General features: G+C 39.8%; 1 protein-coding gene across 4 annotated transcripts in view; it reads left to right on the forward strand.

The window, feature by feature from the left end:
• The window catches only part of CCDC88C (coiled-coil domain containing 88C), a 100194-nt gene that overhangs the window by 73505 nt on the left and 10004 nt on the right, over positions 1-16685 (forward strand). For all 4 annotated transcript variants that reach the window (XM_065636260.1, XM_065636262.1, XM_065636261.1 and 1 more), the window contains exons 16-25: positions 1710-1837; positions 2690-2831; positions 3671-3859; positions 4232-4393; positions 5506-5783; positions 10657-10800; positions 12313-12499; positions 12729-12874; positions 14300-14389; positions 15207-15448. In XM_065636260.1, coding sequence (XP_065492332.1) covers positions 1710-1837; positions 2690-2831; positions 3671-3859; positions 4232-4393; positions 5506-5783; positions 10657-10800; positions 12313-12499; positions 12729-12874; positions 14300-14389; positions 15207-15448 — 1708 coding nt within the window. The remainder of the gene's footprint in view (positions 1-1709; positions 1838-2689; positions 2832-3670; positions 3860-4231; positions 4394-5505; positions 5784-10656; positions 10801-12312; positions 12500-12728; positions 12875-14299; positions 14390-15206; positions 15449-16685) is intronic.

The following is a 16685-nucleotide window of genomic DNA, read 5'->3' on the forward strand; positions in this document are numbered from 1 at the left end:
TACGCAATTAGTGTTAGGACATCAGCAAACTAATGGTGTGCGTGCCAGAACCTGACACTCTTACAAGTGGCCTATGAGCAGGTTCAGGTTACTGCAACTTGCCCTGGTTGCCTGCCTCAGCTGCTGTTGTCGCGCAGGAAACAGGATTTCCTGGGAAAGAGCATTCAAAGGAAAATGGTCAGTGCTGCAGTAGCTCTGTGAAATAAATAAGTTTAGCAAGGCTAATGCCATAAGCGATTACTTGAAGATTTAGTTTTAATTAAGTTTTTGAAGCACTAGTGTAACTTCGAGGGGGAAAAAAGTTTTATCAGAAACATATGAAACAGTCCCAAGTTGTGTTTCTGTCAAATTTCCCTAAAAAATAAAATAATAGAATTTTAGAGAAGGCTCCTTTTTAATCTTCCCCTTCTCAGACTTCTGCAAATTTCTAGTGACGCAGACCTGTACAGATGCGTTATCTTCTTTTCCTTAGTTATTTTGTATATATTCTACTAGATGTTCGTGGATGTTGAAGGGACCTGTTTACAGACCGTGGACTGGTACTGACCTTAACTTTATGTATTTTCCCTTGTTGCAATGTGAATGAATATGTTGCTAAATTTGTGATATCCGAGGACTATTTGAATACCTATGGTTTATGTTTAACAAGATATTTTTTTTATTTTATTCTCGCCACTGTTTGACATCCTGGATAATTTTTTTCTTAAGTGCTTCAGTGACTTTGTTTTTCTTTCCTCATGCTCGTTTAAGAAAATTTTTGTGCAGAAACAGCAGCAATGTAGTTCTCTATGGTAGATTTGCATTTCAGAGAAGTTTGAATGGTAGAAATCTCTGAATTTGGCTGCACCAAAAATTATTTGTCTTTTTTAAACATGCAGGATGGTATTGTGTCTTCTCAGACCATTTGCACACAGAGCGTTTTACTGAGGTAACTGCAAAGCATTGTCCCAAAATACCTTCTGGTACATCTCCATCAAATCTCCTTGTATGACTTCCTTGTCTTGTTCTGCTTACGTTCCTTCCAAAGAAAGCTAAAAGAAACCAGAACAGGCCAGTAGATACCAGGATAAGTGACCAGACTGTGTAGTCTCCAGAACCCTCCTGTCTCTTACACAACAATGTAATTATGCTTTTTTAAAATTTTAGCAGTAACTTACCATATGTCAGAAACTCAGAGTCAATAGTGAAAATGCATTGTTACCAAGTCCCTTGGTAATAACGTCTTAACCATAGGATCTCAGGAAGCTTTCACACTGAAGTCCTGTCACTCCTCTGTGTGCTGGGCCTTGCAGCAGGGCTTGTCATCCTGGCTGAGAGGTGGGAACTCCCTCTGCTGATGTCCCCTGACCTGGTCACATCCTGGCAGCGGCACAAGGGCAGGGTGTCTCCTGGCCTGCACACATTCCCTCTTTTGGCAGGCGGGCAGGATGCCAGTGTTGGCAGAAGTAATTCAGTTCAGTGAGCGAGACAAAGGCCAAAAGAAGCATTCTTCAGATTTATTCCTAGTAAACTATAAATAAAAGCAATCAGTTTAATTCTGCACTCAGCTGTCACTGAGGAATTTTAGCGGACCTTCTTGGAACTAGCATTTTATCCAATGACTTTTACGGTACTTTTTTTAAAAAATTTTTTTTAAAACCCAAAACTATAGTGCTGGATAATTAACATCACCATTTGCACAGCAACTAATCGTGTTAGTGCTGTTACAGGATTTGGTCCATGAGAAGCTGAAGAATCAACAGTTGTCTAGTGAACTGGACAAACTGAGCCAGGAACTGGAGAAGATAGGACTGAACAAAGAGCTCCTGCTACAGGATGACAATGGCAATGACGATGCGTAAGGAAACTGAGCTCTCTTGGTCATTCTTTTGACTCTGCAGGCTTTTCCTCAGCCTAAGTCAAGCCCTTTCCCTTCCTTTTTGGTTCTCATCTGACTTACTCCAATTACCCTTACCAATTTTGGACATAACGCATGTTTTTCTATAACAAGCTTGCAGAAATGCCATTTTCTCTCTCCACGCTGGTCAGTGTTACTAGTCTCACTCTACTCCCCTGTAGAGTAGCTGGGTACCTATTTCAGTGTATATTCTTCCTTATATTCTCTTTACAAGTAAGAATGGTGTCTATTGAACAGTGTATGTCATTACTCCATGTAACTGGAAATCCAGTCACCAGTTAATATAAACAATAAATATTGCCTAAGAAATTCCTGATTGCAAGGAATTCCTTTGCAAGTCCTATAGTGATGAACAAAGAAACCCCAACAACGCATGTAGACCTATATAGGTCTCTTGTGGTAAGACCTGATTAGAGAAATCTTGTAGGAGTCTTTAGAATGTACTGTGGTATTTTCTCCTCAAGAGTTTACGGGAGAGTTTTGAGAAGAAATTTCTGTAATATCACTAGGGGAAAAAGAGAAAAAAAGCTTACTTTTAAGTTATGTAGCTCTTAGATATTTCTGTAGAACCATGCTAGCATTACCTCTGTTAAAACTGATTTGATTTTCCAAAAGCAGGTTTCCCGGCTATAATGTCAGTAGGGATCTGTGGCAGCAGAGTAAATCATATTCAAGAAGCAAATGCGTATCATGTAACATGGTGACATTCGGAGTGGGTGAAGGTGGAGTCTCCTATATAGATGGCTCATATCCTAGTGGCAGACACTAGAAAGCTATTCTTATGTCTTACAGAAAATACAAGATTCTGGAGAGCAAAACTGAATCAGCACTAAAAACAACACTAGCCGCGAAAGAGGAAAAGATTACGATGCTGGAAGCTCAAGTGAAAGACACTCTGAACTTGAACCAGCAGTTACAGAATGATCTAAATATGGTAAGAGGTTAACCAGATTTTAATTGTTCGTTATGTGGTTTTGCAGATTCACATGCTGCCTTTTTTTTTTTTTTTTTGACTCGGCAAGAACAAGTTATTTCTGCTTCCCCCCACCCCACATACATGCACTTCTGAAAAGCTTTTTGACTGGACTGTTTTCTCTTGTTACTTTCTATATAGGGCGTTTCAAAAAGATGGACCCAATTTCAAAGCAGTATATTTCATCATGGAAACATGTTACAATTACACAAAAATTTACAAATGGTGTAATGAGTTATCAGGTTTTAGTAACTTTTTAATAAATGCTCTATGTTCCCTCCACCTGATGTATGGACAACATCAAGACAATAGTTGAATTTGTGGTTGCAGAGTTATGGTGATTTCAAATTGGGTCCATCTTTTTGAAACACCCTGTATAATGGCACCAATTTCAGCAAAATTGTTGGGCCAGGAGCATGGCAGGAGGTGTGTGGTGTTTTTTTACATAACCGCTATTTGCAGATCTGTTTTCCCGTGGTTTTTTTCATTGCCATGGTGGTTTTCTGGTTTGTTCAATGAGAGCATAGGCTGAGGAAGACTACTATTGAAACATCGCACCTAAGAACAGCCTGTTTGTTAGGTGACAGTGAGCTCGAGTCAAAGAGCACCTGACTGGAGGCCAAGAGACATGGATTCTGACACCTATCTGTGTCTCAGCTTCCCCATCTGTGAAGCCACGGTAATGGCTCTTGAATCCCTAAAGTCCCTACAGTGCAAGAAAGGAACTGCATGTCCTATCATTATTAATAAAATCCCACTGTTAAATCAGTGTTGAAGGTTGTGGCTTGTTGGCTTTACAGGTAAAGAAGGACTTGGATGCACTTAAACAGACTCAACAGGATGGGCAGTATGCTCAGAAGTCACTGAGGTGTTCTGCAGAGAAACTCATTCTCAACCACCAAGTGAATGAGAAATTGGAAACAGGACACCGAGAAACTACTGTGGAGCTGCTGAAACTGAAGGACAGGGCAATTGAACTGGAAAGGAATGTAAGCCTTCTCTGATTTCATGTTATCTCAGACTCCCCTTGTGGTCAGGAGTGGGTTGCTGGGAACTGGATTTTTTTGCTTAGAGGAATCTGGTGGGGTTTCTGGAGCACATAAGTCTACCAAATTCCTCAGGTATTTCTTAGGACTGCATGAGACTTGAATGCTATATATGTCTTTTATAACATAATTGCAGGGATTAATCCTGTGTATAACATCTGTCCTACCTTCATTTAATGCTGGAAAGAGTTTGCTTTTGCACATTTGTTGCAGAATGATCATCACTAATTGGCTCTCCTCTTTGAGAGGACTCCAAATGACCAGGACAGCTGTTTCATTTCTTCTGTCACCCCTTCAACGCCATGTCTCTTTCAGAATGCAGCCCTGCATACTGAGAAGCAGCTGCTTAAAGAACAGCTGAAACATTTGGAAACACAGAATGTCTCCTTCAACAATCAGATCTTGACACTACAGAAGCAAAACGTTTTCCTTCAGGAGCACAACACTGCCCTGCAGACGCAGACGGCCAAACTCCAGGTCAGGACAACATTGCATCTCTGTGCCAGTGACTGGATTTGATTATAGTAGTGTGGAGAAGATGACAGCTAGTAAGAAAATAAATGTATTAGTAGGCCAACCTTGTGATGTAAAGATGAGGCCTGTAAGGTGGAGCTTAATTTGAGGTCTGAATTTCTCTGAGCTAGGAGGAAAATTGGTTCTGTACTTATCTTCATGAAGAAGGTAGTTATTTAGACAGAATTTTTTTAAATCAGTACAGCAAAACCCAGATGTGTTGTTCGAGAAGCTGCACTTCTGGAATAAAAGGTATTTGTTTTTTTATTTCTTCTGTTAATGCCATGTCTGTGAAAGACCTTGGAACAAAAGGGAAGAGGACACAAGTCAGCTTCCAACAGGCATTGTAGCGGTGGGTTCCAGTCAAAATTTTCATACCATCAAACAAAATGTCAAAGTTGCCAGTGGAAAACAGATACTCTTAAACGTTAATTTTTGAAAAAATAAACTTAGAACTGTTCTCTTTCTCAAGCTAAAGGACAACATTGCATCAGCTCTGATTTTTTTTTTTTAATGTTAATTTCCGTTTTCAAACTTTTCCCTGCTCATGTTCACATATTTTTCTTTGTTCTTTTTATTTATTTCTCCTGTAATTGAAGTATACAAGCAGCATATAAAATCAATGCACTACCTATCTACTGAAATCAGATTTGTTAGGAGTGTTGCCTCCATACACAGTGGTGCAGTTAATTTTGTTGAGTTTGGGTGAACTTAAGTTTTCATTACTTGTATACAACTTTGGCATTGTACATGATTGTCAGAGATGCAGCTGAGTTGCAAATATTCCAGCTCGTCTTGGTCTTCAGGCTCAAAAGCTTCTACTAGTAAAACAGTGGTTTTTTTCAGTTTGGAGATTATCCTGATACTTTTCAGACCACCAATAGCATGGCTTTTTATGGTGCGTACTACCAGCAGTAATATCAAAATAGCGCCAAATTGTCCATAGGTGTCTTAAGTCTACAAAGCAGTGGATGCATTCTTATTTACTCTATACAGTTACAAGCTTTTACTATGTTTGTTGTATGCACCACTAGGTGTAAATAAGTAATGCTTGCTTTTTATTTGAGCAACTTTAGGTAGAAAATTCAACCCTGAGCTCCCAGAGTGCTTCACTGATGGCCCAGAATGCTTTACTCCAAAATCAGCAGACAGCCAAGGAGAATGAGAATGAAAATCTACTGAAACAGAAGGAGCAGCTGAAAGCCGAGTATGAGTCGTTGCTTCAGGACCATGAACACCTTGCTTCACTGCATGAACGGCAGTCTGCAGAATATGAAATGCTAATAAACCAGCACAGCTGCCTGAAAACACTACACAAAACCCTGGATCTGGAGCACAAAGGTCTGGGTGAGAGGTACGCTCACTGCTCGGAGATGTAGAGTAGATGGAATGTGCCCATGTTACAATTTTAGCCTTAAATGTTGGTCTCCAGTTACAAACGGAAACTACTTAAGTTGTTCCCTGAAAAGGTGTCTTGTCGTTCTTGCTGTCATTAGGAAATTAGATCAAAATATTTGCAACGCTGTAGATTTTAGACCTTTAAAGCTGGCAAACCATAGATGACTGGTGATATTTAGCGAACATGGGCGTGGGTCTTGGGGATGCTTTGTCAGAAGTAGCTTAAATGCCTTTAATACATTTAAGGATCTGTGCTATAACAACCTGCAACCTTAAAAACAGATTCTTGCAGTTCTGCTGTGTGGGATGTCTTTTCTAGTCATACAGTTAAGGTCTGCAAGTCACCTAGGTCTGCAAGTCACCTAAGGTCTGCAAGCACACCTATTAGCATGTGCCTTGAGAAATTGACGTCATCGAAGACTGTGTAGCATCGACTTCATGACAAAGGAGGCTCTCTGAAGGAAGCCATCTTGAGCTAGCTATGAGATAGTGATGTATTATTTATTTTCTTCCTAGTTCTCACAATCGAAGGCTTTTGCTTCAGGCCCTTCAATTGAATTGTGAAATCAGAGTAATCTGTGTATTGTTTAGTCTCTAGTCACTTTTCTGACAATTGTGCATGGATTGAACAACACAGATAATGTACTGCTGCACAGATATTGCTCTGCCTACCCCTCTACTTTCCTCGTACAATTCAGTGATTTTCCTCAAAATACCTGTATTTGGGTTCAGTTTCTGTGCAAGACCATGAGCTGGGTTCAGAGCAACTTAGTAGTAATCTTTGCAGGTAGACTAAAAACTGGTGTTAAACTTGTCTTTCCCAAAGACTAAGGAGCTGGCAATAAAATGCACAGTAGATTTTGATGAAGTGCAGAAATAAACCTTTTTTGATTAAAGTATCCACCAGGGCTGTGGGACAGGACAGCTGCTTGGCTGTCAACTAAATGAGCTGTAAGTGATTACACAGGCACTGCTCCTGCTTACCAAGCCTCTCTCAGACTGATTAATGGTTCTCATTGATCGTGGCTTTGCGTGAGATTATCACACTGCAGTGTGTTGAGGCGGTTTGCTGTGTTCTTTTTTGTCTTGATGAGTACCAGTTATTAAACAGTTGTAGCCCAAGGAAAACGTGATTTTCCAAAATTAGGTTATCTCTAGTGATAAGTGCTCAAATCACCATTTTAAACTTTAACAATTTGGACTGGGGGCTGCCAGCGAGAGATGTCACAGGGGAGCAGATGGTGGCCTTTTCTATACTCTCTAAGCAAGTTGATTTTGGCAGTTTCAAGAGCGCAGCGTCCTCCTCAGCAGATCAGTCTCAAAAGGCTTATCAGGTGATTTGTCCAAGAACAGCCTGTCTCTCCATTTGCCTGTCAGAAGAAAGAGACCAACCGCTTCTTGTGTGTGTGTTTTGTGTTCCCCGCCATGTGCTGTGTGCAGTTTAGCTGGCTGAGGGAGCAGAGGGGTGAAAGTTAGAAAAACAGCTGTAAGAAAACTGTTTTCTTTTGCCACCTGCTAAACCTACCCAGAGCAGCTCAGCCCAGCCAAGAAGTTCGCTTGTGCAGTGTCTAAGACAGATTTTGCTTGTCCCAATTGTAATGGTTTTTTCTCAGTTGCTGACAGCATTGTTATCATAGTTCTGTTGCTTAAAGTGGGATTGCACTCCTGCGCAAACCTGTGTCTGCAGCTCGTCTAGAAAAATCCACAGCAACTTTAGCTTGTGGAGTCCTAACACCGTGTACAGCCAAGGTCCCCAAGGTTTGTGTAGTTTGTTCTGGTGCATTCTAACCACAGAATGTTTTCTGCACCTGAGCAAACTTCATTAAACCTCCCTCAGCTTTATCTGCAGAATATTAGCACTGCAGTGGGGATTTAATAATGGGTTGTGTGTACCTGGTGAAATGGCCTGTCATAGCCCAGCAAACCACAGACATGTGGGTTTAACATAGCAAGAAAAGGAGAGTTAGTATGTTAGGATCACTTACCATTAACAGCAGTTTCTTGTCTTTGCGGTGTTCATCTCAATGAATGTAGAAAGGCTGAACTCCTTTGCATTTTTTAAATTGCTTTACATATTTCACATTACTAGGGGGAGAAGTTATTAAATACAGTTGGCTAGAAGATCCTTGAGTGTTTCTTTGTGGCTTACTCTGGAGAAGTCTAATTCTGCAGAGATTGGAAAAGCTAATATCACTGGAAAAACAGAATCCCTGCTAGAGAGGATTTACACAGTGCAGTGGCTTGTATTATTGTGTTACCAACGCTGGCTGGTAATTATTTTTCTGGTTTTTGGGGTGTGGTGTTTGGTTTTTTTTGCCACGTGCTTTTTGTCATAGCTGAGCATTTTTAAAGTTCTCCAAGTCACAAATACCTACCCACAGTATTTCTCCTAACAAAGCAGCAGAAAGAGTGAAAGCCAAAAGGAGTAAATAGGAATATGATTGTTCAATAGTAGGAATGCATTGTGTCAGAGCCAAAATGGATTTTTATTTATGTAGAAGAAAATCTTTATAAAACTCCTCTGTTCAAGTGCCTGATGCTTGAAGAAGTGGAGCAAACATTAATGTGTTGAATAGCCTACAGGATGGGTAACCTTGCCCCTGGTGGTAGAGCTTGTCAGGTTGCACAGATCCTGCTCGAATGGTAAACTCCATGCTGAATCCGGACTACAAGGAAACTTTGCCTGTGGATTTCATTAGGGCTCCAGAGATGCAGAATCACTTGCAGTTTTGCCAACAGTCTCTTATTCTTATCTTCCACCTAATACATAGGGGAGCAGCTGTGGTCAACCTCAGGGGTTCTCATGCTCAAAGGCAGCATTTGGAGCTGGGCCAAACTGATAAAACTGGACCAGTATACTGCTTCCCTCTAAGTAGCCCTCTTTAAAAAATAAAGAGCTTAGATAAAAATGAGCAGACTAGCCCTATCATACAGAAACAGCAAAAGAATTCACAACACAGTTTCCGCAGAGGCAGCCATGGTGATCTCTGCCAAGGGACTGACTGTGGAGTTTGTCTCCTCAGACTCTAATTGGCACACAGTCTGTCTTAAGTCCTGCTTGGAGCTGGATGTGAAACCTTCCTCTGCTTTCAGGTTCTTCCATTTGTTGTATAGACACTGAATTTGAAATGTCCTGGAGCTGAATGGAGGAAGAAAACAAATAAATAAGGTTAATTAAACTCCACTGCTGTTAGCGGGAATGAATAACAAAAAGCAGCTTTTGTCTAGGAGACAGGTGCTTTTCTGTGTGGCCCTTCAATGGACTGGAATTTGGGACAGGCTGTAATTTGACCCTGGGATGAAGGGAATGGTAGCCTGAAAGAAAAACAAGTTGGCAAGAGTCAGTGTATTTGGTGCTGTCTGCTGCTTTTGTTTGTGTTTTGAAGTTTTCATGACTGCAGAGTAACTGTGTTCTGCATTCATCTCTGCTGGGAGAAGAGTTGCAGAGAGATGATGTTTGTTCTCTCCAGCTTTTTCAAGCGATCCTGCATCTTCCACCTCGTTACTCTTTTAAAATTGCTTAGAAGGATATTTCTCCATGACTGGCACAGGTGTATCTGCCCAGGGATATTTCAGGGCAATATCCTTTTATCAAAGTCACAGAAAAATGTGCTGATGACTTTCGATTTTCACTGTACCGGTGTCCTCAGTGGCTTCTGCTGGTGTGTGTCTATGGGCACAGACTCTGACAGAGGCCACCAGAGGAGAGAAAACCTTCTGAGAACAGCTTGCTGTCTTGCGAAGTGGTCTCAAGCCACCTCGTTCTTTGCAGTGTTTGCCGAATGCAGGTGGTGCAGCAGCTCAGGGAGGCTGAGCCTGCCAGATCAATGCCTGTGCCAAGTGTCAGGGCAGTTGTTCCACACCTCTGTTATTTTAGCATTCCAGAGGGTGAAATTAAAGATACAGTTGATGGTGTCTGCCCTCTGTCTCTGCCCATCTCCTCACCCTGAAAGATGTGTGCAATAACAGTGTACACTAGGGAACAGAGGAAGCCTGGACGTGAACGCTGGTGTGGCTCTTGGATTCCTCACTAGAGAACAACTAGAGCCACCCAAGCAGGTGGGTCAGCCCCAGGTGCCTTGCCATCATCTCACTGATACTGGCCTCATCATCTGCCTGGAATATGCAGGAGATTATTACCTATGCAAGATGCTATTACCTATGCATCTTGCCTAATATGCATTAGGTTATTGCCTAATAAACAGTTGCTCATTCCACGAATTTCTTGTTGATTTTTGGCTACTGCTTTCTGCTTTTTAGTCAGGTTTTTCAAACTTGCCACTGGCAATTATTTGTGAATGGGATTCCAGTTTAATGGTGCAGTTTCCAACTCACCATGGAGACTCAACATGATCAGAATCTGGAATTGAAATAAGGTTCTGGCAATTGCTTTCCAGTTTGCTTAAAAAATGCAGGTGTTTTTTTTTCTAAAAGCCTCCCTGTTAGACTTATAGACTAAGCTGAATTTTTGTGCATAGTGCAGAATTCTTCAGCCTTACTAGATGTTCAACCACACAAATGTGTATGAAACTAAGAAGGCAGAAAAAACAAACAAACCAAACAAAAAAACAACAGAAAAACACTGCCCCCCCCCAAACCCAAAGGAAAAAAAACAGCAAAAACAAAACAACCACCACCAAAAAAAACCACTAACAAAGAAACCAAAAAACCCACCACAAAAACAAACAAACAACCACCAAAAAAAACACCAACAAAAAAAACCCCACACCTTCCTAGTCACTGTGGTATTACCTTTTGAAAGTCTTAAACTAGGGGAAGAAAAATGTTTAGATGAAGACTGTGAGAATATGCTCCTCTTGTTTTTGCAGATACAACAGTTTAATGAAACACAAAGCGGAATTGGAAGAGTTGGAAATAGTTTTAAAAACTGAGAGAGCGGCTCTGCAACAAGAGAGGAGATCAAATGCAGTAACTACTGGGGAAAATCAGAAGCTGAGGGAAGAACTGGACAGGTATGGTTACCTTGATAAATTATTGTGTATATAATTAAAAAGTCAGCCCAGCAACATACACAGTTGTTTTGCTATGTTGTGTTAACTATAGCTCCAGAAGACCTTAATTAATGTCTGTTAATTTTTCTCAATTTTTATCTTGTTAATTTGATAATTTTGTTTAAGATTATCAGCTTCATGGACACTGTCAGCAAATACCATTATTCGATGCTTCACACATGGTCTGGTCCTGGGACTTTAGCTCATTCAAAATAGGCTTCCATGTGTGGTTCAGTTCACAAGTGTTTCTGTACTGAGTTGTTTCCAAGTGGTCATCTTTAAGTAGAACTACAAATACTCCAGACCCTCAATAATATTGAGAGTTCCATGAAATGGCTCCTACCCAGGTTTTTTCTTCCCTCAAGGAGAACCGTGTTATGGTTTTTTTATGCAATATGTTTTAGTTCTAGGAGTTACCATTGCTGTTTCTTTTCTGCTGCTCAGAGAAAGCTGCCATTTGTTAATACCCAAGAGAGACTTGATTCTTGTTATTAAGAGTGGGCCTATTGATTGATATGATCGCTGGGTAACTGTTAACTCATGTCAAAGCTTCTTGTGTGAGCTAGCATCTGAACTTTACATACTGCAACACTAAATCGTACCATCCCCCACAACCTGTATCCCTACTGGAGCGCTCTCCTTTAAAACCAGTTCAGTGCCACTGTTCATACTTAAAAAGGCATTTTGAGAAATAGTTTGGTACAAATAAGGGGCCAAGGTCATATGAAGTTAAAGCAATATCAGATTGAATCATATTGAAAAATCACATTAAGTTCAGTCACGAAAGTTTCATACGCTGTCCCAGTTGTCACATACTTGAGAACACTGCCGAGCTCTGCAAAGCAGGTTTTCTCAAGCTTTCTGTTTTCTACTCAGCTTCTCTGGGGACAAAGGAAGATGTTGGAAAATGTTCATTGCAATGCTGGCAGAGAGCAAGGCTTGATCTGTCAGCAGATACAAAACTTAATCTTTTTATTTACCTATTTATTTAATTTTATGGCTTCATGATTTGTAGACGTTTTTAGATTTACCAAAAGCTATAAAAGAATGCCATAGTATCATCTTGCAACATTTCAACGTCTCACAGTTCAGGACACTTTGATGCTTCTATTTCATGCATCAGGAAGAAAATTCCTTGAGTGGTCTTTATTTGTGCCAAGTAGAGCTGCCTTTATATCCAAATGCTCCTAAATACATTGTGCCTCAGAAATTTGTGGTGTGTTTCTTGCACATTGAGGAAATAGCAGTTTTATGTTTCATCTAGTTTCCTTTCAGTTCTTCTGTAGATTTGAAGTAATTTATAATGCTATTACTACTTTCGTTATATGCTTAGAATAAAAGTGTCTTTAGGAGTTAGTCTTTGGAACTTAATGTTTGATTTAGTGACAGCTGCATGCTGATATTGTGGTCTTTGCATGTGAAGTACTTTCTATGAAGTGTCCTTCATAAGCCTGCTGGTTTCTTCATGTTTAGGGTAAATTTCTTGCACAGCCAGCTGAAGGCAGAGTATGAAGGGCTGCATTCACACACTAAAGAGCTGAAAACTTCCTTGAACAACTCTCAGTTGGAGCTGAATCGCTGGCAGGCTCGCTATGATGAGCTGAAAGAACAGCACCAGTCCATGGATATTTCTCTGACCAAGCTGGATAACCACTGTGAGGTGAGTAGCTGTAGGTAGGTACGCTGCTGCATTCCTTTTGATGTGCCAGTGTTCAGTGTTTGGCATGCTATATATAAAAGGTCAAGCTATGTGGTCATAATAATACCCACATATACTTGGAAGTTCATCAATTCATATACTAGGTTGCTATGCTGTTGTATTAACTTGATTATGGTGCACTTCCAGGGAACCAGGTACAGAGGAGAGATTAATCTTTCTTTTTTAATAGCTGCTGTCACGTCTAAAGGGAAATCTGGAGGAAGAAAACCATCATCTCCTGAGTCAGATTCAGATCCTGAGCCAGCAGAATCAGATGTTACTGGAGCAGAATATGGAGAACAAGGAGCAGTATCATGAAGAACAGAAGCAGTACATGTAAGAAACTAGAGATTTGAATTGTGAAACCTAAAAAACCTCATCTAGACAGAGAACACAAATCATCAGGAGTAGAAGTACAGATAGGGTAATGACAGGTCTACTTGATATCTGGCTAGGAAAGGGGGCGCTTAGGAGAAGATACATGTAATGGGGAGAAGCTACAAAATTTCTTCATGTTGCCTTACCACAAAAGGATGTTCAGGAGACACCTGAACAAGCACAGCTTTTTTCATATCATATTGATGAACGCATGTGGAAAACTTCGTTATAAAAGATGGAATGCTAAATCCAGTGGTACTTCTCAAAGGTTTCTGAAGAGCATGGAAAACAGCTGAGTTGCAACAAAAAGTTAGTGTTATGAGAGCCATTTTATATTTAGATTCCTGAAGAATAGCAAATACTCATAGTCCTCTAGCTTTTGTCATTTGCATTAGAAGAAATACTACTTTCATGTTGGTTTTGAGGATGCAAGTGTCAGCATACATCGTTGCGTCCCCCATGCACAGGGTGACACGCTTAAGTAAGATACCCTGTTTAAACTTACGGTACCTTTACAAAATATCCAATTCTTACTGCAGTAAATTTATTGGTATGAAATAGGGAAGAAAAGTGTTCTTAATCCCAAGAATTTTAGTTGAAGTACCTCAGGGTGATGTGGAAGTTACCGACAGTATTTTATTTCAGTGCTGGATTATATGTTTGAAGTGTTAGAAATTGTTTGCTGAAATTGGCTGAATTATAGCTAAAATGTCCTGTAAGCATATTTGTCCAAGTGTCTGGCAGTTCTATGATGGAATTACATCAGACCTACTACTTGAATGAAAAAATATTTGCTAACATCCACTGTGCAGGTTGATAAAAGAATGAGTAAAGAAACAGTAAGATTACATGGCACTGCCAAAAGTGCTTTTACAGTGCTCACGGGAGACCAAAGCAATCTTTAAAATATCAAACGTTATTTATTTCTCTAGTTACAAGAGAGTAACCAGCACAGGAAAAAAAAATACCCAGTTATCATGTAGACAAGAAGTTCAAACTATGCAAGGATCTTAACCCTTGACTAATTGTCAGTGGTCTGTGAATAAGACTGAACAATCAGCAAACGGATTTTCAAATAATAAAATAAGATTAATCTTAAACACACACCACAAAAACTCTGCCTGAGTTATTAGTGAATAATCTAGTGCCGATCTACTGTTCTCCTTTCATATTTCATGCTTATTGCACAAAAATCACCCGTCAGCAAGTCTGGTAGGCTTTTGCATTTGCCTCCCTAAACAGGCAGTGAATGAGCTCAGTAGGATTCTGAAGGTTATGCGATAGGAAGATATTTCAGTCTCCTTCCTGTCTTGATGGCTTTTAGTCTTCAATTGTTTAATTTCACACAGATGGTTCAGAATGTGCTTTTCCCCCCCCTCACAGTGACAAATTGAATGCCTTAAGGAGACATAAGGAAAAACTTGAAGAGAAGATAATGGATCAGTACAAGTTTTATGATCCTACTCCAAAAAAGTAAGTCCCATATGGGTTCAGTTCTGCTGTTGTTGTATACATTTCTGAGGGTGAGAAAGGGCTCTCCATAACTGAACATATTCATCTGAAATAAGGGCAGTGTCATCTCCACTTTTCACTCTCACTCTGCAAGCCTTCCCCTGAAGCAGCAGGTTGTGTTAATATAGAGCACAGTACCTAATGTGAGGCCCTCTATTTTAATATTGGAATCTGAAACAGTATTAATTGAAAAAGAGCCACTTTGCCTTGATGAATATCATCTTGTCTCTAGTATGGGGGAGGGACCCCCATTATGGTGACTAAGCAGCAGTAGGAGCTTCTGGACCTGCTCTTTCAAAGGGAAAAGCAGTCCATCAGAGAGAAAGGACTTGAAAAATTTACATTAACAACAACAAAAAAGAGCCAAGCGAATTCCACCACACGTAGTTCTGACCGATAGACTTAGCAAAGAGAGGGCTTCATCTTTAAAGTAGTTTTCATTTCTTTCTTTCTCAGTCTGTTCCTGTAGTAGAGCTTTTCACACTGTTGAAATGTCTTATATGGGTCCATATGTGTGGTTAGGTTTCTAGCAGAGGGAGCGGTAGTCTTTCTCACATTTTGCATGCTGCAGAAATATTTCTGTAAAATAATTTTTAATTTGGGACACAAATGGATCTCAGGCTCTGTGAAATTCAAGCAGCCTCTTTCCAACCAACTCATGACAGTAAACAAATAACAAGGTAAGATGGTGTGATGGCTTTAGCACAGCTGTAACCTTCTTTGGGGAGTATTTCTTGTAGTGTTTTATGAATCCCATTCACAAAACCTGCTTTATCAGGAAAAATCACTGGATTGGAGCCAGAGCCTTAGTTAAACTAATCAAGCCAAAGAAGGAAACTACGAGGGAGCGATTGAAACCGGCAGCAGGAAGCCCTCCATGGCGTTCTGAATCTCCAGAGACTGTAAACTCTCCATCTGCGTCCCAAAAACTGAAACTTCAACAAGAGACTCAAGACAGTACCTCTCAAGGGTCAAACTCTATGGAAGAGAGAGAGCACTCAGGGGGTTCTTCAAACAAAGGTAAGGAATGCCCAGCCTAAATTCAGGAGCTGAACGGTATTTTTTGAAAATATTTTTCAGGTGTTTAATCTCTAGAGTATGTTAATACTCCATCACATTATTTTATATAATTTTTTTAGTAAACTGGAAGTTCTACTAAGCAAAAAAAAAAACAACAAAAAAAACACAAACAAACAAAAACAAACAAAAACCCCCAAAACAAACAAAAAAACCCCCACCAAAACCCAAACTAAAAAGCTCACTAAACTAATAAGTGCATGAGAGTGGTTGTTTCAGGTTTAGTTTAGTTTTGTTTTCATTTTACCTACTTCTTCTCCCTTCATCTTCTGTATACAGTTTTTTAGTTTGCCTGAATGTATTGCATGTTACTGAATAAACTGGTGGAAATACTTAATTTACTGGAGTTTTGCAACAAAGCAGTTTAAAGCTGGACTATATAACACTATGGTTCATTAACAACTATTCAACTGGGTAATAGCTGGTGTTACAGCCACTGCCAGGAGATGGCGCACATGCAAAAGAAATCACTTGAAAAATGCTAATTTATTGTAGTATAATGATTTGGTGGACAATACCACTTTTTGACTTTGAATCAAACTAAGAATTTCTTAATGTAAAATTATTTTTTTGAACACTCTAGGTGAATGTAAACAATATAGAATTATTTATTTTTCTGTTAAGTTGGTCATGCAATAAATTAAGTGTTCCTAATTAAGGGGAATTTTAAAGAAAGCTCCTCAAAATAAATACTGTGATCTTTATTAAAGGTTATATATATATATATATATATATATATAAATAATATCCCAAGCCTTACTTATTCTATTGAGATCATTTCTGTCAGCTTATATATATAGATCATTGTCCTCCAGGAATACTTTTCAAGAAACGGTTTTGAAATTAATCCTTAAGTAATAATTCCTGTCTTCCCACTGGGGAGTGTGTGAAACAGAAGGGGGAGCAGCTGAGGACAGTAGAATTGTTATAAACGATGGCAAGTGTCTGTCTGGCTGAAGTTCTTGTCTTGATTGGGTTTTACATTTCCCTTTTTCCATTCTAATTCTCTGAGGTCATTGATTCACTTAAAATAAAAGTGTGTGTCTCAGCATGTGATTCCAGGAGATATTAAGTGTTTAACCTGCATCTAGAGCTCAACCTGAGAATTTGGGCTTGAGTGTCCACAAAACAAGGCCCTCATGGAGTGCCAGTGATAAAAGAGAGTCTCTGGGCCTTCATT

The sequence above is a fragment of the Caloenas nicobarica genome, chromosome 5 (genome assembly GCF_036013445.1).
Source record: "Caloenas nicobarica isolate bCalNic1 chromosome 5, bCalNic1.hap1, whole genome shotgun sequence".
NCBI lineage: Eukaryota > Metazoa > Chordata > Aves > Columbiformes > Columbidae > Caloenas > Caloenas nicobarica.